Source organism: Oryzias latipes, chromosome 17, assembly GCF_002234675.1.
Source record: "Oryzias latipes chromosome 17, ASM223467v1".
Taxonomy (NCBI): domain Eukaryota; kingdom Metazoa; phylum Chordata; class Actinopteri; order Beloniformes; family Adrianichthyidae; genus Oryzias; species Oryzias latipes.
Genome location: NC_019875.2, coordinates 11,265,276 through 11,289,070, shown reverse-complemented (window position 1 = coordinate 11,289,070; position 23,795 = coordinate 11,265,276). Strand labels below are relative to the sequence as shown.

At 39.8% G+C, this 23,795-nt stretch overlaps 1 protein-coding gene across 17 annotated transcripts in view; it reads left to right on the top strand.

The window, feature by feature from the left end:
• Positions 1–23,795, top strand: part of LOC110013423 (zinc finger protein 271) — a 253,782-nt gene that overhangs the window by 75,556 nt on the left and 154,431 nt on the right. For 8 of the 17 annotated variants that reach the window (XM_023965576.1, XM_023965575.1, XM_023965577.1 and 5 more), the window contains one exon: positions 2,138–2,401. In XM_023965576.1, coding sequence (XP_023821344.1) covers positions 2,138–2,401 — 264 coding nt within the window. Of the gene's footprint in view, positions 1–368; positions 670–1,434; positions 1,718–2,137; positions 2,402–10,301; positions 10,566–19,751; positions 22,996–23,795 lie in introns of those variants that run through there. The other 9 variants (XM_023965596.1, XM_023965581.1, XM_023965580.1 and 6 more) reach the window with 9 other exon arrangements.

The window sequence follows — 23,795 nt, the reverse complement described above, 5'->3', positions numbered from 1 at the left end:
GCACCCAATTCGCCCTCGTTCGCTGCACTTGTTCTGTCCATTGTTTCAGCAGCGTTTCTTGTTTTGGGAATTTATACACAGATACACTTTCACTAGATGTATTGCTACATCCAGCTGCCACACAACGACTTGGCATGTTGATGATTAACAGATTTAAACACGAGAGAAACGAAGACTACCTGTTTTGTTTACATGCTGTCCGAAGCGGAACTGCGAAAGTCAATGCCTTTCGTGACGTCACAGGTCATATCGAGGTCACTTCCAGCCTGCGTTCTTAGCGGCAAATTCAAATCTCTGATTCCTTCGAAAGATGTCTATTATTCATATGCTTCGGATTTTTTTCGACGCTAACTATTGGTATCAATAGAATCAGCGTTTTAAAAGGCTTTTTTATTTGACAAAGTTGTTCAAAGCATGGCATCCACACTTTAAAACAAACTCCATTTTCCGCCTCAAACCTCCTTGCCCATAGGGGGCGGTGATGCCCGTGACTGGATGTGAAAGCAGACAATCGTTTCCGGTTTGGATACCGCGCTTTGATTAGATATGTTCAGTTCGCGCAGTGGTAAAGACTTAACATTTCTGATGAAAATGTTGAAAGGGATCTTCGGAAGGAGGACAGATCGACGGCCATCCTTCTAAAGCCGTAGTTGAACTTCCTAAGTGGCGGTATGTATTTCTGTGAACCTAAAACAGCCACTGGTGAAAATAAGAGAACTTCTGCATTTTTAAGATATGCGTTGAATTTAGTTATTTTGATATTATTTCATTTTTGTTAAGATTCTGAAAACTGTTGTTTGAGCTCTATCCCTGCTCTTTAGTGCATAAGCGTTAGCATCCAGTCAAAGACGATGCACAGCGCCATCATCACGTGACCATCATGCATTAAAGGGCATTTCTGTTTATTAAATGCTTTGATCATCCATTCAAATAGGTATTAAAACAGAGGTTGAAACGATATACTGTACCAAATATGGTTTTGTCAATGATTTTGTATTATCTTTTCCTCCTTTGAGTTGAACCATAAACTGAGGACTGAAAGCCAGGAGTGAAAGAAACAGAAAAGCAAATGTTGAAAATACAAAATAGCATCTGATACTAAAAAACTTTTTTTTTTCACTGGGTAATAGCTTCAGGTTTAGAGTTTTTTTTTATGTCATTCCAAGTTTCAAATATACAAAAATATTCTTCTCCAAATGTTAGTATTTCTTTCAACTTTACAATGAGTACCTTTGAGTTTAAAACTGTTTTCATACATTAGTTTTTTAAATTTACAATCTGGATTTTTAATGACTTCAAGCTGATTCTAATTAGACCCAATACAGCTACCGTATAACTAGACTTTTCATGTTATAACAGTCAATTTCGAAATGGCTATAACATTTTTATTCTTGTCTTAATGTCTTTGTTCTTTTGTGTTGTTCTTTATGCAAGGAGTACATTATGAATGACAGCTCTAACCAGGAGAAAGCCTCCAGTTTGGACCAAGCAGAACCAGAACCTCCACAATTCAAAGAGGAACCAGAGGAACTGTGCATTAATCAGGAGGAAGAGTCGCTCTGGCTGAATCAGGATGCTGATGTAAATGCAGAATTAAAGTCTAAATGTGAAGAGAATTTCAGAGATTGTAAAAGGATTATGTTTCAGTTCAAGGAACTGTCACATTATCAGTACTGCCTGGGGATCAGAAATGCTGAGACAGACTTACACAAAACAGGTATGTGAAGTATAACTTATCAGATAAGTTTCTGTTTTTTTATTCTGTAAGTGAATTGGGTTAAAGCACATCTGTGTTTATGAGTATCTGTAGGAGCAATTGTTAGTCTAAAGAACAAACAGTATTCCTCAAATGTAATTAAAATAAGGTTGAAACATCACTTTTTTCACTTCACTCTTTCACTTTTCTATTATGCTTATGTTTATGTGTTATTAATTGTCTTAAATTTGTTAAATAATGCATTTTGTGTCTTTGTATACAACAGCTACAATGCAAATGAGTTGACTTTGTTTAGTTTATGTTCTTTGTAACTTAAAATTGTGATCTATTTAATATCATTTTTGTTGGTGAAGCAGTAAACTCCGTTAGGATGCATCTCTCTTTTTTAAAGCATTATTTTTCTGTGTTTTCTACCCCCAGATGTTCAACAGCAACATCTGTGTGAGGATGAGAATGAATGGCACCTCCATAAACGGGAGAGACATTCCAGTCTGGACCAAGCAGAACCAGACCCTCTACAGATTAAAGAAGAACCAGAGGAACTCTGCAGTAACCAGGAGGGAGAGCAGCTGCTCCTGAATCAGGAGACTGATGTGAAGATGGAGTTCAAGTCTGATTTGTTGGATCATCAGCATCACCAGAGGAACATCACCATGATTCCTGTCATAAAGCTGGAAAGAATAGGTACGTAAACTGTAACTGTTCTGACAAAGAATGCTTTTTATTCCTAAGAAACAAAGTAAAGGAGGAGAAAAGTCCCTGTTTTCTGCTGCTGTCAGTGACTCTGTACTCCCCAGCCTGAGCAGCTCCTCTGTGAGTGTGGAGGAGTTTCCTAATCTTATAAATTTGACATGCTTGAGCATCTTGAACTGGATTACTGCATTAACCAGTATGTCTATGGATCTTAATGTTTTACCTTTTGATTCAGTTGTCTCTGATCAATTACATTAGAATAAGGCTAGAAAAAGCTTCAGTTATTCATTAAACTTAATTAAAGGAATTATGGTAACAATGTAAAAAAATAAAAGCGCAAATAATTTAGGTGGTATTATATAGGATGATAACGTGCAAGGAGAGACGGTCAGTTGAGGGGTTTGCCCTTCTTATACCCTGTTAGAATGCAGCTGCCTTTATAGTGACTGATGGAAGATAAAAATGACCACATCTCCTCAATACTTGCTGCTCTTCACAGGCTTCTTGTTCATTTTAGGATCCAGTTGACGGTTTATTCATATCTTTTAGAACCTTGAATGGTTTGGTTCCATTGTATTTATTAAAGGTTTATTAAAGAGTTACTTAAACCATGTGCTCCAGGAAGAAATATAAAATCTTTGACCCAAAGTTCTTCACTCCAGACTTAAATTAAAGGGCAGCAGAGAGTTTATAGAAGCTGCACCTGAATTATACAATGTTTCCTCATCCACATCAGAGTTGCTCCAACTCTTTCTGGTTTTTAATCTTTTAGTAATATTTTAAAGACCTTTACTTAAAAGTCAAAGTAAACTTCATGGTCAATCTCTATGATGTTTTCACATACATGGAAATTAAATTCTGTTTCTCTTCAAACTTCAGTTTAAACGGGGAATCTAACTTCAAAATACAAAATAAAATAGAATAAGACGAAGGGGAAAAACTTTCATGTAAAAATAAGTTTGTCTCTTCAAGGCTGGAGAACGCTTTTCATGTTTTTGTAGAAACACCAACCAGGTCACTGGGAGCAGCGTGGTAAAGCAGAAAAGCAGGTCAAAGTTCATCTGAATGCACACATGTCTGTAGGAGCAAACTTAAGTCTGAACGTTGCTGCCGATTGATGTTCTAAAAGTAAAATTTCATATGAACATATACAGTGAGGTCAAGAAGTATTTGATCACCCTGTGATTTAGCAAGTTCTCCCACTTAGAAAACATGGAGGGGTCTAAAATTTTCATCATAGATGCATTTCCACAGTGAAAGACAGAATCTGAAGAAACATTCAGAATTTATGTTGTAAGATTTTTTTAAAACAGTTTATTTGTATATTACTGTGACAAATAAGTATGTGGTCACTTGAGTTAAACAACTTTAATATTTAATACAGAAGCCTTTGTTAACAATTCCAGAGGTCAAACGGTTCCTGTAGTTCTTCACTAGGTTTCTACTCACTGCAGCAGGGATTTTGGCCCACTCCTCCATACAGATCTTCTCTAGATCTGTCAGGGTTCAGGGCTGTCACTGAGCAAGACAGAGTTTCAGCTCCTTCCAAAGATTCTCTATTGGACTTAGGTCTGGAGACTGGCCAGGCCACTCCAGAACCTTGACATGCTTCTTAGGGAGCCACTCCTTAGTTTTCTTTGCTGTGGGCTTTGTCATGCTGAAAGACCCAGCCACGACCCACCTTCAACGCTCTGACTGAGGTAAGGAGGTTTTTGCCCAATATCTCACAATACAGAGCCCCGTTCATCCTCTCCTTAATACAGTGCAGTCGTCCCTGGGCAGAACGGTGAGATCTTGCGAGGGGCCCCAGTCCGAGGGACATTGACAGTCATCATTAGCCTCTTCCATTGTCTGACAATTGCTCCAACAGTTGTTCTTTTCTCACCAAGCTGCTTGGCAATTTCCCCGTAGCCACTTCCAGCTTTGTGAAGGTCTACAATTTTGTCTCTTGTGTCTTTTGACAGCTCTTTAGTTTTGACCATGTTGGTAGTTAGACTTCTGACTGATTGTGGGGTGCACAGGTGCCTTTATGCAAGCTAACCACCTCAAACAGGTGCCACTAATTTAGAATCATGAACAGAGTGGAGTTGGACTATTTAAAAGCAGAACAGCAGATCTTTACTGGTCAGAAATCTATCTGATAATCAAGTGATCAAATACTTATTTGTCACAGTAATATACAAATAAATTGTTTAAAAAAATCCTAGAACATGATTTCTGAATGTTTCTTCAGATTCTGTCTCTCACTGTGGAAATGCACCTATGATGAAAATTTTAGACCCCTCCATGTTTTCTAAGTGGGAGAACTAGCTAAATCAAATTCTTATTGACCTCACTGTAAATGTAAATGTGAGCATATATAAAATTGGAAGAAGGATTTCTATTTGCAATTCCGATTTCCGAATGCTGTAAAGCATTCAACCAAATAAAAAGAAAAGAAAAATGCTGTAAAGCATTCAATCCTTTGTTTTCCTGTTTCTCTTTATTTATTACGCTCATCTTCCGCCATTTTCGGCACTTAACTCTTTGTGCTATTTTTCACCTATTTTAACCATTCAACTATTAAAATGTTCAGCTCTTTCAGCTTATTCCAACTATAACTTTTGGTCCTTCAAATCCTTGAACTTTTTGACTTGAGGTACTCAGGGCAGACTTGATCCACTCCCAGGGCCTTGCCGCTGAGGAGCTCGTTGACTACCTCAATGACTTCAGCCCGGGTAATAGACAGCCTCACCCCAAAGTCCTCATTCTCTGCTTCTTCGAAAGAAGGCGCGTCAGTCGGATTGAGGAAGCCCCCTCCCGGAAGTGGAGGGACATGACCCTCTCGTCCACCGGGGTGAACTCTAACACTTCGCGGCTGAGCTGGGGGCTCACGAGTAAGCCCACACCGGCCCGCCGCCTCTCACCTTGAGCAACTCCAGATTGGAGAAAATCCAACCCCTCTCTAAGGACTGCGTTTCAGAGCCCAGGCTATGTGATCCCAACGATATCTAGATCAGGGGTCGGCAACCCAAAATGTTGAAAGAGCCAAATTGGACGGAAAAAAACAAAAAACAAACATGTCTGGAGCCGCACAATATTAAAAAACCTATTTAAGCCTTATAATGAAGGCAACACATGCAATGTGTATCTATATTAACTATATTAGCCTACTATCAAAATGACTAAGTTGTTACAAATACATAATGAGCATTATTAACTATTAAATGTTTATTTGTGCGTTCTGCGGAGAACGACGCGTCATGTGACTGCTCTGTTGTGCAAGTTTAACTTCATTACATATTAATGAATTATGTTTCATTGCTTTGATACAATTAAAGAAATGTAATAAAGAAATACGATTTTTGATGTCATTTTTATTTAGAGGATTTGAACACAAAACAATAAAATGGAACGTGCGTGCCCCATGACAGTCAGCTGCGCTCGAATGACAGAACAGCTTCAAGCATTTGCGGCGCCTGCAGACTTTCATTCAGCTCGCTCAGGTGGCTTGTCACAGTCATTTCCACCAAAAAGTGCAGCTTTTCCAGCCACTCAGCATCTTCCAGTTGCGGGTTGTTCAGGTCTTTGCTTTTCAGGAATGTTTTCACGTGTTCTAAACAGAAGACAAAGTGACGCAAAACGTCACCCCTGGACAGCCATCAGACTTTGTTGTGTAGCAGAAGATCAGAATATTTGCTTTCAACTTCATCAAGCAATGCACCAAACTAACGGCGGTTCGATTTACATCAGCCACCTGTTTAGCGGTCTGCTGAAAGTTAAAAAAAAAAGCCCTACTAGTAGAAACGTGTGGAGTAAGCCATGACGCAAATCTCCGTTGACAGAAATGTTGAAGTTTAACATCCTAATGACTTAGCCGGACAGTCACCCAAGCGGGAAAGCAACAGCTAAACCGCTTATCAAGAGGCTTTTAAGAGTGCTGCCAGTACCTCATACACCGCACAACTCTGGAGAGTCTCAGGGACTAATTGATAGCTAAAGAGGCTAAATGTCCTCCTCAACACCAAGTCCATGTCTTCCAGCACACATAAACCAGTCCAAACAGCATGGACCTCACTTCAGTTCACAACACTCTTACTCAAGGTTTTACCCCAAAACTCCCACTTCCCATGAGCTTTAGGGGCTGAAGGCGGGGCTAACGAGTAAGCCCTGGCTGCAGCCTGCAGAATTGGTCAACATAGTGGAATGCTGGAATGCTGAGGATTGTGGATACGCTGTGGAATGTTAACCCCGCCCACATTGAGCCTGTGCATTTGATTCACCTTCATCAGTGCAGTTGTGATTGCATGAAAGGGGAAGAATCAGTGGAGCACATTTTGTGTCATTGTGAATTGTATGAGGAAGAAAGAGAACAGAGGGGAGGAAAATTTGAATGGTGCAATGTTTTTTTTATGTTGTTTTATTTAAAAATATTTATTTTAAAAGAATGTATCTACTTTTAATTGACCTAACACAAAATGTATTAATAGTTTCCCCTATAGCTCCAGTAATCCAAAATAATTGAGTTCAAGTAAGGGGCATGCTGTTGAATGCTGTTTTCCTGTTTCTCTTTATTCTTTTTGCTGGTATGACTTTTTGTCCTTCAAATCCTTCGACTTTTCAAAAGTGAAAACTTTCGTTCGTTTTTTCCACGTAAAAAACGAAACTGTGGCATGAAATTGTTTCAATTCGGCTTTTCCCAATAAGACGATACATGACGAGCCTCATTTATGGAAATGATGAATCTATTTGTTTATACCGGCGGCCTCAGGAATTCACAGGAGTGTTAGCTCAGCGGGTCAGTTAGTGGGTCCAACATACAGAGGTTTTGAGTTCGAATCTGGCTTTAGACTTTTGTTGCATGATTTTTTTCCTTTGCCTTTCTTGATAAAATTGAGTTCGACAAACTCAATTATATTTCGTTACATGGAAGAATTTTCTGTGAGGTGGGGTAACTCATATTTATTGGATGGAAATCCTGCCCGCAATTAAGTTGAGTTCATCCAATGAGTTATTTTTTTGAGTCTGTGAGGCCAGACAAAATTTATTAACTCCCTAATACATGCACATGGAAACTTGTAAAAGGCATAAGAAGACAGCAATTTATAATTGAGTTATTTGAACTAAGTTTATCAAGAAAGGCAAAGGAAAAAAAATCGTGCGATAAAAGTCTGCTGCCAGCTGCGAACTCAGAACCTCTGCATGATAAACCCAGTACCTAACCCACTGAGCTAACACTCCTGTGACAACATGAGGCCGCCGGTATAAATAGATTGATTATTTCCATAAATGAGGCTCGTCATGTATCGTCTTATTGGGAGAAGCCGAGTTGAAACGATTTCATGCCACAGTTTCGTTTTTTTACGTGGAAAAAACTAACAAAAGTTTTCACTATTGAAAAGTCGAAGGATTTGAAGGACTTAAAGTAATACCAGGCATTAGACGAAGGAGTTGAACATTTTATTAGTTGAATGGTTAAAATAGGTGAAAAATTGTAGCCGTGAGACGGCAAAAACAATAAAGAGAAACAGGAAAACAGCATTCAACAGCATGCCCCTTACTTGAACTCAATTACTTTGGATTACTGGAGCTATAGGGGAAAATATTAATACATTTTGTGTTAGGTCAATTAAATGTAGATACATTATTTTAAAATAAATATTTTTAAATAAAACAAACAGAATTTTATTGTGTTACATGAAAGAGGGGCTTGAATCAATTTTTTGAGTGAAAAAACATTGCACCATTCAAATTTTCCTCCCCTCTGTTCTCTTTCTTCCTCATACAATTCACAATGACGCAAAATGTGCTCCACTGATTCTTCCGCTTTCCTGCAATCACAACTCCACTGATGAAGGTGAATCAAATGCACGGGCTCAGTGTGGGCGGGGTTAACATTCCACAGCATGTTCACTTTCCTCAGCATTCCAGCATTCCTCTATGTTGACCAGTTCTGCAGGCTGCAGCCAGGGGTAGTTGGAGCTAACCCCCAGGTAGGTCTGTTAGCAGCAAGGGATTGTGGGACGCGGTTTCCTGATCTAATTAGGGCTCAGCCTGAGTTTTTCTGTTTGCCCACGTTTCTTTTTAAGTGGCAGTTTTGTTTTTCCACCTTAGTTTATTCTTCCTGTTATGTTTGTTTCTTTTTATTGTACCATGAGTGTGGAAGGGAGAGAGGTTGATGACTGCTGTGCAATGTGATGCGTATTCAATGCTAATGGTGTTTCTAATATCGGAAAAGAGAGTTTGCTCTCAGTTTCCTTCACTAACCCCTCCTCTCTGAGACTGTGCGGAGTCGTGCGAAGTCAGGGACACGGAATGCTCTTCAGCGCAGCCCGTTGATTGACAGATCAACTTGCAGGTAGTTTGGCTCCCGTTATTCAGACTTACCTACTGGGCGTTACAATTTTATTTCTACAAACTCTTACAGTTTTGAAAACGTTAAGAATATCTGTGTCTTGTTTGTCCTTCTACAGAAACCATATTAAAATAAAAAATATATTTCTCTCTCCCGTCTTTTTACATTTTCAAACATTTTTGAAAATGCTCCAGGGAGCAGCGCTAAAGAGCCGCATGCGGCTCCAGTGCGGCGGGTTGCCGACCCCTCATCTAGATGGTATCTCTCAGCCTCTCGCACCAGCTCAGGCTCCTTCCCTCCCAGAGGGGTGACGTTCCACGTCCCAAAAGCCAAGTTCCATGACCGGTGTTTGGGCCGCTGAGGCACCCGCTCTCGACTGCCACTCAAACCACACTGCACCTGCCCCTTTTGAGGTCTCCTACGGGTGGTGGGCCCATGGGAGAGTGGTCCCACGTCGCTCCTTCGGGCTGTACCAGACCGGGGCCCGTGGGTAGAGCCCCGGTCACCAACCCCTGGCCTGGCTCCAGAGTGGGGCCCCGGTGACGCCAATCCGGGCGACGTAATCGGGTCCTCGTTGTTTCTTATCATCAGGGGGTTCTGAACTGCTCTTTGTCTGGGTCATCACCCAGAACCTATCTGCCATGGGAGACCCTACCAGTGGCTTAAACCCCAGACAGCTTAGCTTCTGGGATCATTCGAGCTCTCAAACTCCCCCACCACGTTAAGGTGGCGGTTCACGGGGGAGCTTACAACAGTTCTGCATCTGAAAATAGATATAGGCATTTATTGGACCAAATAACCTGACAGTGAAGAACAGAGCAACTTAAGTCTTCCTCGGGGGGTTGCCCTGAATATACTTTATATATACTGTAATTCCCGGGCTGTAGAGCGCACCTGATTACAGCGGAGGGAGGGGAGAGTCACGTGCAGCGCAAAAGGTAGTGAGAGCAAGAGCATCAAAAGTTTGTGGGGGGTGTGCGTTTATGTTTGTTATACAGAGTGAAAGAGAACTGTGATAAAACAAGGTTTCCCCCAGAAGAAGATGAATGATTCATTATCAACCCACTCTGGGGACTCTGAGGGTCAGAACCGGGAAGTGAACCACGAAGGAAGATCTGCCTCTGGCGGAGAGGAAAGAAAGTAAGAAAAAAGTAATCACAGGAAAGGCTCAACACATGATATATTTACAAAGAAAGACAGTACACGTCTGTTACATGGCAGTAACACGGCAGCAATATGGTAGTGACAGGCATGGTTAAAAAAACAGTACCGGTAAAAGTCACTGAGAGCACGATCAGTATTCCTCAAATGTAAATAAAATAGGGTTGAAACATCACTTTTTTTTTCACGGTCTGTGTTTAAAAGCTACTCTTTCCCTGTACCATTGTGCTTATATTTATGTATTATTAATTGTCTTAAATTGTTAAATAATGCATTTTGTGTCTTTGTATACAACAGCTACAATGCCACTGAGGTGGCTTTATTTAATTTACGTTCTTTGTAACTTAAAATTGTGATCTATTTAATATCATATTTTTCTGTGGCTTATACCCCCAGATGTTCAACAGAAACATCTGTGTGAGGATGAGAATGAATGGCACCTCCATAAACAGGAGAGACATTCTAGTCTGGACCAAGCAGAACCAGAACCTCTACAGATTAAAGAAGAACCAGAGGAACTCTGCAGTAACCAGGAGGGAGAGCAGCTGCTCCTGAATCAGGAGACTGATGTGAAGATGGAGTTCAAGTCTGATTTGTTGGATCATCAGCATCACCAGATAAAGATCACCATGATTCCTGTCATAAAGCTGGAAAGAATAGGTACGTAAACTGTAACTGTTCTGACAAAGAATGCTTTTTATTCCTAATAAAAAAAGTAAAGGAGGAGAAAAGTCCCTGTTTTCTGCTGCTGTCAGTGACTCTGTACTCCCCAGTCTGAGCAGCTCCTCTGTGAGTGTGGAGGAGTTTCCTAATCTTATAAATTTGACATGCTTGAGCATCTTGAACTGGATTACTGCATTAACCAGTATGTCTATGGATCTTAGTGTTTTACCTTTTTGATTCAGTTGTCTCTGATCAATTACATTAGAATAAGGCTAGAAAGCTGCAGTTATTCATTAATCTAAATGAAAAGAATTATGGTAACTATGTAAAAAAATAAAAGTAAACATAATTTAGGTGGTATTATATAGGAGGATAACGTGCAAGGAGAGACGTTTGGTTGAGGGGTTTGCCCTTCTTATACCCTGTTAGAATGCAGCTGCCTTTATAGTGACTGATGGAAGATAAAAATGACCACATCTCCTCAATACTTGCTGCTCTTCACAGGCTTCTTGTTCATTTTAGGATCCAGTTGATGGTTTTATTCATATCTTTTAGAACTCTGAATGGTTTGGTTCCATTGTGTTTATTAAAGGTTTATTAAAGAGTTACTTAAACCATGTGCTCCAGGAAGAAATATAAAATCTTTGACCCAAAGTTCTTCACTCCAGACTTAAATTAAAGGGCAGCAGAGAGTTTGTAGAAGTTGCTCCTGAATTATAAAATGTTTCCTCATCCACATCAGAGTTGCTCCAACTCTTTTTGGTTTCGAATCTATTGGTCAATTTTGACTTAAACCCCTCTTGTTTTTAATATAAGATAAGCATGACATTTATTGTATTAATTGCAATTATATAATAATATTGGATTTTTGTTTTTGTTTATATTGTACATGGTAAGTCTTACTGCGGCTAAAAGAAGTTTGTCTCTTCAAGGCTGGAGAACGGTTTTCATGTTTTGGTAGAAACACCAACCAGGTCACTGGGAGCAGCGTTCTAAAGCAGGAGAAGGAGGTCAAAGTTAATCTGAATGCACACGTGTCTGTAGGAGCAAACTTGAGTCTGAAATTTGCTGCCGATTGATGTTCGAAAAGTAAAATTTTATATGAACATATAAATTTGAGCACATTTAAAATTTGAAAGATTTCCATTTGCAGTTCAGAATAAACAGAGATACAGGTAACAATGGAAAAAGTATAAACTTTTTGTTAATATTGCTGAAACTTTTCTTTTAGTATTTGTGATGTCACCGTGTTGATTCTACCAATTGTGGAACAGGACAAGTTAAAAGTTGGGTACTAAAAACCCACACAAGTTTATCAGCAAAATTCAGTCACAGTTGGCAGTGTTCTGTCAGGAAATCTGGTGCATTCAGTGAAAGCACGCGTGGCTAAAGTGAACATCTCTAGCATGCAGTCTCAGGGTACTGGATTTGGGATGGAACCCTCCATGTATGGTGAGAAGCTTTCATGTCTTAACATCCGTGGTCTGTATCTCCTCCTTTGGCCGTCTTATTATTCCTGCAGGGTATCTGATATCTGGCAGTGCGTAAATGTTCATTGCCCTGGTCTTGTTCTTGCAGTTTAGTTGGCTTCTCAAGACTTGCCTTACTCATTGGAGGTATTTGGTTGTCTTTCCTTGTTGTCTCGTCCAGGTTGCCATTTGCCTGTGGTAGTCCAAGGTACTTGTAACTGTCCTCAATGTCTGCTATTGTTCCTTCTGGAAGTGGGACCCCTTCTTTTTCACCTACCAGTTCTTTACCCCTTTTTGTCTTTATCTGACTGCATTTCTCAAGCTTGATTGACATATAGATCTCGGTTCTGTAGATCCTGGTTGTGGAGTTAAAGAGTCAATGTCTTGCTCGCTGTTAGCATATAGCTTGATGTCATCAGTGTTGAGAAGGTAACTGACAGGTAACTGAGAGCATTTGACTGCGATGGGCTTTAGGCAAATGTTGCAGCATTGGGTCTCTTCCTCCACGTCTGTGGCAGTAAACCCATACCAGCATCTCAGGCGGGAACCGCTCCACCACAGCTAAGTGGTGATGCAGTTTCCCATCCAGAACTGCAGTGGCTGAACAGCAGCCGACCCAGAGGGAGAGGTCCAAACTGAGGAAGCACCGGAAATAAAAATGAAAATAAAAATGAGAATCAAAAAGTAAACATATTGATAAAAACAATAAAGCATTGAAATAAGGTAAATTAAAATAATGCGTTAAAAATCTAGTTCAAATTCATAAAACAAGATAAAATGTATAAAGAAATACATATAAATAAATAAATAAAAGTAGTAAAAATTAGCTAAAAGCCAGGTTAAAAAGATGGGTCTTTAGCCTTTTCTTGAAAGCATTAATGCTCTTTACAGCTCTCAGGTCTTCTGGCAGACTGTTCCATAAACGGGGGCCATAGTGCTGAACCGAGCCTCTCCATAGGTTTTGGTGTTTACAGTCGGAATGGTTAACAGACCAGTGCCAGAGGATCTCGGGGTCTGCGAGACTTCATACTTTGCTAAAAGATCTGATAAATAAGAAGGCGCAAGACCGTTAAGAAATATAAAAACTGTTAAAAGTATCTTAAAATCAAGTGTTACAGTTCAACATTATGATATAAATGTAACATAAAATATAAAACAGTCAATTGAAAATATTTTACTTGAGATGATCATTTTAGAGGGGAGGCATGTGTAGTTGGAAATAATTGAATGTTATCAACTCACAGGCCTACATTTGCTTCCTCATTTTGGCAGGATTTCACACCACACACGAGAAATATCAAAGTTCTGGTGGGAAAAGTTGTTTTCCCCACCCCCCTGTTATGTACCAACTCAAAAGTATCAAGTCTGCACCTGCAAAGACAGACACGTTTTACAAAGCTAAAACAGCCTGGTAAAGTATAAATAACTCCCATTAGAATCATATTATGATAGGGAGCCAGTTTAGCTCGTGCTAGTTTGCTGCGCCTTCCATCCGTGAAACCAGGGTTCGACTCTGGGCTGCTCCCTATTCCCTTCTCTACCTCTATGGTCCCAAGCCCGGCTTAATTGAGAGGGTTGCGTCAGGAAGGGCATCCAGCGTAAAACATTGCCAAGTTAACTATGCGACTCGTCCACGAACGTTGGGATGATTCGCTGTGGCAAGCCCTGATGGGAAGAAGCCAAAAGTGAAAGAAGAATCATATTATGATAACTATGTGAAAAAAACTATCAAAATAAAATAGTTATGTCAGGAATAATAAAGGTGAGATTATATGTGTTCACTTCCTCCCCTCCTTTGTGAATAAATACACTCTTTGAAAAAAACTTTTCGTGTAATAGATTCAATGTGTCGTGTACTGTATGTATAACTACATATATGTCTTCTTGTGATTAAGAGTACATTTAGATGTATAATATTTTACTTTTGATTTTTTTAATCATCGAAATTTTGTTATATTTTTATAGATATATCAACCATATATCTAAGTATTTAGCTTTTGTTTGTTTTCTTGAATAATTGTTTTTGATCACTGTAACCTGCTTTATATTCTTCCATCTCTATTTCTCTGCCTTGCAGATGGGTACAGATACACCTCTTCCTCCTTCAGTTGAGACAAACTGTCTCACAAGTCCCCATACATCCTTTGTTTGACCTTTTCCACCTCTGTAGTCTGCTGTTGTTTGTCCTCTCAGTGTTAAGTTCTTAGCTGCACTTTTCCTGGTTAAACTCTGACAATGTTCCAAAAGGCAGCTGTATGACAGTTTGTTTTTTGTTTTTAAAGAAAATCCTGACAGTCCTCTATTTAAGTCTTACTGGCTTTCTTTAGCTGTCCACATCAGATCCAAACTCTTGACAGTCATTTACAGAGTGGTGGACTCCACCAGCTTCTCTGCACCTCTGTACCCCTACACACATCACGCTCCGCAAATGAGCCACGCCTGGTTGTTCCTGCACAACATGGCAAAAGGTCTGAAGCTCAGCTTTTTAGCTCTGATAACACAGAGACGGACTGATTACACACAGCAGCTTCATTTACAATCTTTAAGAAATGAATTTTACAAGAAACAAGAACAAAATGGCCAAGAAAACAGCATTGGCCATAAATGAAAGAGGTTATCGTGTAAATGTTGGAGTTCATTTAGATGAGAAACGTTTTATGGGACAACAGTCTGGTTCTTCTTTAAAGGTTAAAGAAGCTGTTCTTTCTTTTCCATGTGACTAGGGACGGGTACCGAGCCCCAGTATTGAACGAGCCCCGGGGCAACATTCTTCAAGACTGCAGTATCGTTAAGATCTGACCTCAACGGTTCTGCTATCATTACTGGAGAAGTTGCTTTTTTCATTTTTTGTGTCCCCTAAGGTATAAACGTTATCTGCCATATGTAACCCACCAAATCAGTCAATTGTCCGTCAGTTATTGATGATATTAATTTCGCTATTCTCGCTACAGAGGAGAGGGTCTGTCTGACTATCTGTGTGCACAAGGGGGCGGGGCTGTTGTTCAGACAGCACGCGCACACAGGAGCGCTACCAAAGATAGACGATGGTGGAAAGAGCTAAACGGTCCAAAATGCAGTTCTTTCCTCCCTGTGCTGCATCTCTCTATGTTTTTGTAAATATCATGTTCTCAGATTGTTGTGGTGCCTTTAACACCATCAGTTAGTACGAGCGGGCAGGAGGGAGACAGCAGCGTGAACGCGCGGAGGGGGCGTGTCTGCAGCTGTGAAAGCCGACCAGTCTGTTATGGGACGGAAAGTTTTTCTAAAAAGACAGTCAGTGGTAATCTTGTAGAGGACATGTGAGTCCCCAAAAAAATCCTTTTATCCCCCTAGACCGGGTGTCGGCAACCCGCGGCTCAGGAGCCGCATGCGGCTTTTTGGCGCTGCCCTAGTGGCTCCCTGGAGCATTTTCAAAAATGTTTGAAAATGTAAAAAAGAGGAGGGAGAGAAAATTATTTTTTGTTTTTAACATGGTTTCTGTAGGAGGAAAAACAAGACATAAACATTATTAACGTTTTCCAATGCTGTAAGAATGCGTAGAAAAAACTATTATGTCAGGTAGGTACGTCACTTGCAGAGGGCAAAACGGGAGCCAAGCTGTCTGGAAGCTGAGCTCAGGGCTCCAGACTAACTTTTTTCACTAGGAGCACAGTGGCCCCTAACTGAAAATTTTAGGGGCACAACCAGAAAATTTAGGGGCGCATACCGTAAATCAACATGCTAACCAAATCTATTAATTTCCACTGTATTACTAATAAATACTTTAATAATACTTGCAGAAATTACAATGTGCTGTTTCTAATTCAGTCACATTTTATTCTTCACTTTTGAAGATGCAACAACAGGTAAACTAACAGCACCATCGCTGTCATGACAGTACAAATAGTAAAGAAAACGGATGGAAATTTATCTTTGAGACACCAAATAGGTGCAGCCAAGATGCACAATAAGCGTGTTTGAGATCACCCAGGTGGACTCAACACTGCACAGATCACCTGGTGTGAGACATATGTTTTTGTTTTTGCTCCAACATCAACTGTCAATCATCACAAAAATATTGCGAGAAAGGGGTGGGAGCAAGGGGCAAACCTACCCGGACACAGCTGGAAACTAAACTGACTGAAAGCTGCCCTACAGACTACAAAACAATGCATTATGGGACATGTGTCCTGATGGTTTTTGTAGTTGAGTGATTAATTAAAATAATTTAAAATACCAATTCATTAAAAAACGCTACATACATTACAAAACATTAATATAATCATAAAATAAATATATAATAACAGATCATACTAAGGGGGAGAGGAATATTAAAACTAAATTGAATGTTAAGGACAACTCCAACTTCCTGTTGTCCTTCAGTCTTGCTGCAGACTCGCCTTCATCTCACAGCCCCCACCGCCGGGGGGGGGGGGGGGGGGGGGGTAGGTGAGATGGCCCAGGCGAGCTGCTGGTTCATCTCAAACACGTCTATCGTTGCATTTTCCCCACGTATTTTCAGTGTTTCTAAAACTAATGTTGTTTTTGCTCGAGCGTGTTTAATGTTAGAGCCATGTTAGCTGTCACACATGTAGGTGTGGGACATTTATTCTCCTCAGCTGACCAGACTCCCGCGGGAGCGGTGGGCTGCCCTAACAGCCGTGCATAAACCGTTTGATGCGCCGCCGTAACCAAAACCTAAACCTTCCTCCGGTTCTGTGTGACCCAGAGAAAAGTTCAGCACGGACTGCATGCATTTAGACAATTACGAGCGAATAGATATGTTCTAAAAAGGAAAGTAAGGAACTCCTTAATAATGTGGTCCGGGGAGGGAGGGGGCTGTCAGGTTCCCTGCTTTCAAGCCCTGTCATTGTCCTGCCCCCAACAGTCATTTACTCCACTGTGATTGGTTGGTCATCTCCGTGCACGACAATGAAAAAGTGTCATTCATTAAAACTGGCGGGCTGCAGTAACATTAAATTTTCATTTAAGGCGGGGGTCGCAAAATATCATCTTGGAGACCGCAAATAGCCCGCGGGCCGCGAGTTTGAGACCCCTGCTGTACACTCTGGCACTGGTACACTAGCCGCAGGTCGGAAGAACGAATCAATAGTTCACTTACTCATAGCTCAGACGCGCATATCAGGTTGTGACTATATTTGTCTCCGTTTCCTTCCCACAGATGTTAACGCGCGCGCGAATATCTCTAGGCCCCGCCCCCTCCACGCATTTTAGCCACTTACAGTGACTTATTCTTCTCACACGCAGTGGCCGCCTCACAGACGGGCATCACGCGAGAGTGTGTGCTCGCGTTTCATGAGTATGTGCGCGACTGTGTGTGTCTGCCTGCGTGCGTGTGCGCTAGCGTATCAGATTATTTCATTGATCATTGACGGGCCCCTTCCACGTTTAATGTATAAAAAAATACGTAGTGTGGGGGAGGCAAATTTACTGGTTGCACATGTGCGACTGGATGTAAAATTCAGTCGCACACTCTCAAATTTTGGTCGCAAAATGCGAGCAATTGGTCGCAGTCTGGAGCCCTGGCTGAGCTGTCATTCAATTGACTGCGCTGAAGTATTCTCCGTGACCCATACACGGCACGTCTCCGAACAGTTTCAGAGAGGAGCAGGCATAAAGCTTAAGAGCATAATCTCCTTTCTGGTATTACAAGCCTCTTTAGTTTAATACGCACCACATTGAACATTGCACAAGAGTCATCAACCTCTCTCCCTTCCACACTTATGGTTCAACATAAAGAAACAACATAAGAGGAAGAATAAACTAAGGTGGAACAACAAAACTGCCATATTAAAAGAAACGTGGGCAAACAGAAACGCTCATGCTGAGACCTAATTAGATCAAGAGGCCGCATCCCACAATCCCCTGCTGCTAACAGACGTAAAATGCACATGACCGCCACTACAATATTGCTTTTTTTTTTTTACTTTTGTTGTACAAAATGAAAGTACAATACAAAACACAAATTTACAAATTAAACTTCAGATATGCCAGGGGAGCATTCTTTTGTTCGAATCCTCAAAATAAAAATGACATCAAAAATCGGAATTCTTTATTACATTTCTTTCATTTTATCAAAGCAATGAAACAAAATTCATTGATTTTGTAGCGACCTGGGGGGTTAGCCCCGCCTTCAGCCCCTAAGGCTCGTGGGAAGTGGGGAGTTTCGGGGTAATACCTTGAGTGAGAGTGTTGTGAATTGAAGTCAGCTCCATGCTGTTTTGATGTTTATGTGCTCGGATAAACGGGCTTGATGCTGAAAAGGGATTTTGGGTGCTTCCTGTTTATTTCTCCTTGTGACTGTCTGAGGTTGTGCGGTGTTAGGGACACGGACAGCTCTTCTATGATGCCACAACGCTGGCAGTTAAGGTTTAACTGCCCCGTTAAAGTGACGTCCCAGCTGGGTCATTACAACATTGAAATAAAGTCAAACTTTCACAACAGAGCAGTCACGTGACGCGTCGTTCTCCGCTGAATGCACTGCAGGGCAAATAAACATTTAATCGTTAATAATGCTCATTATGTGTTTGAACCAACTTAGTCATTTTGATATTAGGCTAATATAGATACATATTGCATGTGTTGCCTTCATTATTAGGCTTAAATAGGGCTTTTAATATTTTGCGGCTCCAGACATATTTGTTTTTTGTTTTTTCCGTCCTATTTGGCTCTTTCAACATTTTGGGTTGCCGACCCCTGCACTTGACTAAAACCACTCATTTCCATGTAAAATTAATGAAATTTGCGTCAAGGCGCCCTTATTATCCTAAACACGCGGGGGGGGGGGGGTTGCACGCGGGGAAAAACAACAAACAGGTAGAGAGGCGGGGGCGGGGCTTAGACTCACCACTTATGATTCCAGACAAACTAACAGATGCCTTCTAATAAAAAAAATAGTTGTCATCCATAAAGTTTATATAATTTATTGGATTTAAATACAAAAAATGAATAGAAAGGAGTCTGTATCAAAGTGAATTTGTTTCCATCATCTCATTCATCTTAACTCTGTCTTTGACAGACGGAAAATCCTATTCAAGGTTGTGGAAAATGGACAAAAGATCAAAGGAAACATCACGCTTATAAAGAATAAAAATAATTAAATAAATATCCTGACAGCATTTTTGAATCAATAGAAGTGCTAAATGAACTATTGCAACATATCGCCAAAAACATTTTTTCTAACACATCTAGTGTTGTGGCTCCCTGTGCTTTCATCTCAGTGGGAAACTGATCCAAATGGCTCTTTGAGAGGTACAGGTTGCAGACCCCTGGTCTAGCACATCCACATGCAGTCCAGGTTTGAATTGTAACATTATCATGTATAAACTAAAATGTTTTGTTAAAAAACAATGTTGTTGCATAATGAGCAAATAAAACACTTTATGTTGTCATTTTTCATTTATTTATTTTTTAGTTTTTGTCCTCAAGAAGTATCGATAAGAGTATCGTTAAAATACCGGATGGATAAGCAGTATCAATAAGAGTAGAAGTACCGTTCAGACCTTAACGTTACCCATCCCTACATGTGACTGTTTGTGTTAATTATGTTAGAGCAGCTGTTATGAAACAAAACTGTGGAGAATATGAATAAATGCTGTGATTATAGAATAGCATTCATTTATGTTTTATGTCTGATTTATTGTTTATGTCGGAAATAAGATCGTGTTATCTAATGTTTCAGATGTTTTTTCCTCCTGCATCTTTGTTCCTGCAGACCTCTCAGAGAAAAACATCTGTAAGGTGGAGACTGATGATGAGCAGCTTCTCTGGAAATGGGAGAGGAGCTCCAGTCTGGATGAAGAGAAACCAGAGCTTCCACTGATCAAAGAGGAGTGGGAGGAGGTCTGCATCGGTGAGGAAGGAGAGGAGCTGGAACTGAAGCAGGAAAATTATGATTTCATGGTCACTGAGGATGATCAGGAAAACATGGACTCCAAACCAGAACCAATTGAGAACCAATTGACAGTCACCGCATCACTGTTGTCCAGTGATGCGGTGACTGTCCAGCTGGACTCTCCTTCAGATTCTCATGTGAAGGAGAGTTCAGCTGTCTTATGTCAACATAGTGATTCAATACACACATCTGAAAGGCCTTTTTCTTGTAAGAATCCTTTTTCTTGTAAGGCATGTAAAGAAGATTTCACTCAAAGGAAAAATGTCAAACTCCACATGAGAACTCACACAGGTGAGAAGCTTTTTTCGTGTGAAATTTGTAAGAAGGTTCTCATCTCCTTGAGAAATTTGACCTATCACATGAGAATTCACACAGGTGAGAGGCCTTTCACTTGTGAAGTATGTGGAAAAAGTTTCACTAAAGGTAGTGACTTGAAAATGCACATTAGAATTCACACAGGTGAGAGGCCTTTTTCCTGTGACATTTGTAACAAAGGTTTCATCAATTCAGGTGCATTGACCTGTCATATGAGAACTCACACAGGTGAAAGGCCTTATTCTTGTAAAGTTTGTCAAAAAAGTTTTACACAAAGTTCTTACTTAAATATTCACATGAGAAGTCACACAGGTGAGAGGCCTTATTCCTGTGACATTTGTAAGAAAACCTTCATCCATGCAAATAGTTTGACCTATCACATGAGAACTCACACAGGTGAAAGGCCTTATTCTTGTAAACTATGTCAAAAGGGTTTCTTGCAAAGTAAAGACTTAAAGGTCCACATGAGGACTCACACGGGTGAGAGGCCTTTCATTTGTGAAGTATGTGGAAAAAACTTTTTACAAAGCACTAAATTAAAAGCCCACATAAGAACTCACACAGCGACGAAGCTTTTTTCGTGTGATATTTGTAAGAAAGTTTTCGTCTCCTTAAGAAATTTGACCTATCACATGAAAACTCACACAGGTGAAAGGCCTTATTCTTGTAAGGTTTGTCAAAAATGTTTTATTCAACCTTCTCACTTAAATATTCACATGAGACTTCACACAGGTGAGAGGCCTTATTCCTGTGACATTTGTAAGAAAACCTTCATACATGCAAGTAGATTGACCTATCACATGAGAATTCACACAGGTGAAAGGCCTTATTCTTGTAAAGTTTGTCAAAAATGTTTTACTCAAAGTTCTTGCTTAATTGTTCACATGAGAATTCACACAGGTGAGAGGCCTTATTCCTGTCACATTTGTAAGAAAGTTTTCATCCATTCAGGTGGATTGACCTTACACATGAGAACTCACACAGGTGAAAGGCCTTATTCTTGTAAACTTTGTCAAAAGGGTTTCATGCACAGCAGAGCCTTAAAGGTCCACACGAGGACTCACACAGATGAAAGGCCTTATTCTTGTAAAGTCTGTAAAAAACATTTTACTCAAAATTCTTCATTAAATGTTCACATGAGAATTCACACGAGTGAGAGGCCTTTCACTTGTGAAGTATGTGGAAAAAGTTTCACTACAGGTAGTGACTTAAAAGTCCACATAAGAATTCACACAGCTAAGAAGCTTTTTCCGTGTGACATTTGTGAGAAAACCTTCATCCATGTAAATAGTTTGACCAGTCACATGAGAACTCACACAGCTAAGAAGCTTTTTTCATGTGATATTTGTAAGAAAGTCTTCGTCTCCTCAAGAAATTTGACCTATCATATTAGAACTCACACTGGTGAAAGGCCTTATTCTTGTAAAGTCTGTAAAAAATGTTTTACTCAACGTTCTTGCTTAAATGTTCACATGAGAATTCACACAGGTGAGAGGCCTTATTCCTGTGACATTTGTAGGAAAACCTTCATCCATTCAAATAATTTGACCTTACACATGAGAACTCACACAGGTGAAAGGCCTTTTACTTGTGAACTATGTCAAAGGGGTTTCATGCACAGCAGAGCCTTAAAGGTCCACATGAGAAATCACACAGGTGAAAGGCCTTATTCTTGTAAAGTCTGTGAAAAACATTTTACTCAAAAGTCATCCTTAAATGTTCACATGAGAATTCACACAGGTGAAAGGCCTTTCACTTGTGAAGTATGTGGAAAAAGTTTCACTACAGGTAGTGACTTGAAAATCCACATGAGAAATCACACAGGTGAAAGGCCTTATTCTTGTAAAGTCTGTAAAAAACATTTTACTCAAAAGTCTTCCTTAAATGTTCACATGAGAATTCACACAGGTGAAAGGCCGTTTACTTGTGAAGTATGTGGAAAAAGTTTCACTACAGGTAGTGACTTAAAAGCCCACATAAGAACTCACACAGCTAAGAAGCTTTTTCCATGTGACATTTGTAAGAAAGTTTTTGTCTCCTTGAGAAATTTGACCTGTCACATGAGAATTCACACAGGTGAAAGACCTTTGACTTGTAAAGTTTGTGAAAAAAGTTTCACTAATGGTAGTGACTTGAAAATCCACATGAGAACTCACACAGGTGAAAGGCCTTTTACTGTTAAACTATGTCAAAAGGGTTTCAGGCAAAGCAGTGCCTTAAAGGTCCACATGAGGACTCACACATGTTAAAGGCCTTATTCTTGTAAAGTTTGTCAAGAATGTTTTGCGCGAAGTAGGTGGGGTACTGAAACGGTACAAAATTGAACCAAACCAAAATAACCGTACCGAAATGGTTCAGTACAACTACATGTACCATAACACCCCCCTAATAGATACATTTATGAGGATACACAATGTTGGAAGACGTATTTCCCACATGGAGATTTTTAGTAATAGATTACCTTTGCATGTAATTGTGAGATTCTTCAGTAGAGTATGATGTTTGTCTGAAGGTGCAAAAACCATTTGCCTCTCTTTGCATGAAATGTTTAAAAATATGTAAATAAACATAGCTGTAGTTAACTGCTGATAAAGATTTAAAATGTACCTTAAATGTGTTAAAATTTGACTTTGAATAAATGTATAACTTCCTATTAATGAAACATATATACATTATGGTCGTCTGATGTTAAGAGAGTTTTCAAATTTAATTGCAGATATCCAAATAAAGCACACTGATCCCAAGCATTGCTTTTTGTATTATTTTAATTTCTTTGTTTTCTATACTTCTTGGGCATTTGTTGAGTTTAATCGGAACCGTCTATTCAGGGTCTAACAAGGATTTTTTTTACAAGGATTTGATTCCTATTATAAGTTTTGGATGCTGATCTGAATGGTAGTAGAATCCAGTTCACTGAACTAAAATTGATCCAGGACATCTTTAGCCAAAGATTCAACCAGTGTGACTCAGAGATAAATACCTGGTACTGAACAGTGCAGGTGAAATTTTTCAGATTCCTTTTATTTCTTATAAGATAATCAAGTGTAAATTTAAATATGTAAACAAACAAACAAGTAAACAAGAATTAATGGTAAATCCATTAACATTTTACTTTGATAAAGTTCAGTCTATTGTTGTTTTCCCTCATCAAAATAATCCAAGTGGAACATTATTAAAACCTTCTACCACACTCTATGGTCTAATGTCTTTGCTAAAGTCAAAATGTTTCCACACATCGGACTGGAATGGTGCACTGATCATTTTTTGCTGTCATCACATGTTTGTTGTTCGCTCTGATAGACTTGGTCATTTTTAAATTATAGTTAAATAAACCTGTGCCTCAATCCAAATGGTATTTCCGAATGTCTATCATAAAAGATTTATAAATGGTTTTATAAGGGTATAGGGGTACGGCATTGATCCGATTAACAACTGACCTCAGATCAGTCTGGTTAAATGTGGGAATCGAAATTGATTTATCGAGTGAGTCGATTAATCATCACTCCCTACTGGCTATTATCTAAATATCAAATAGGAACACTTGAAAAT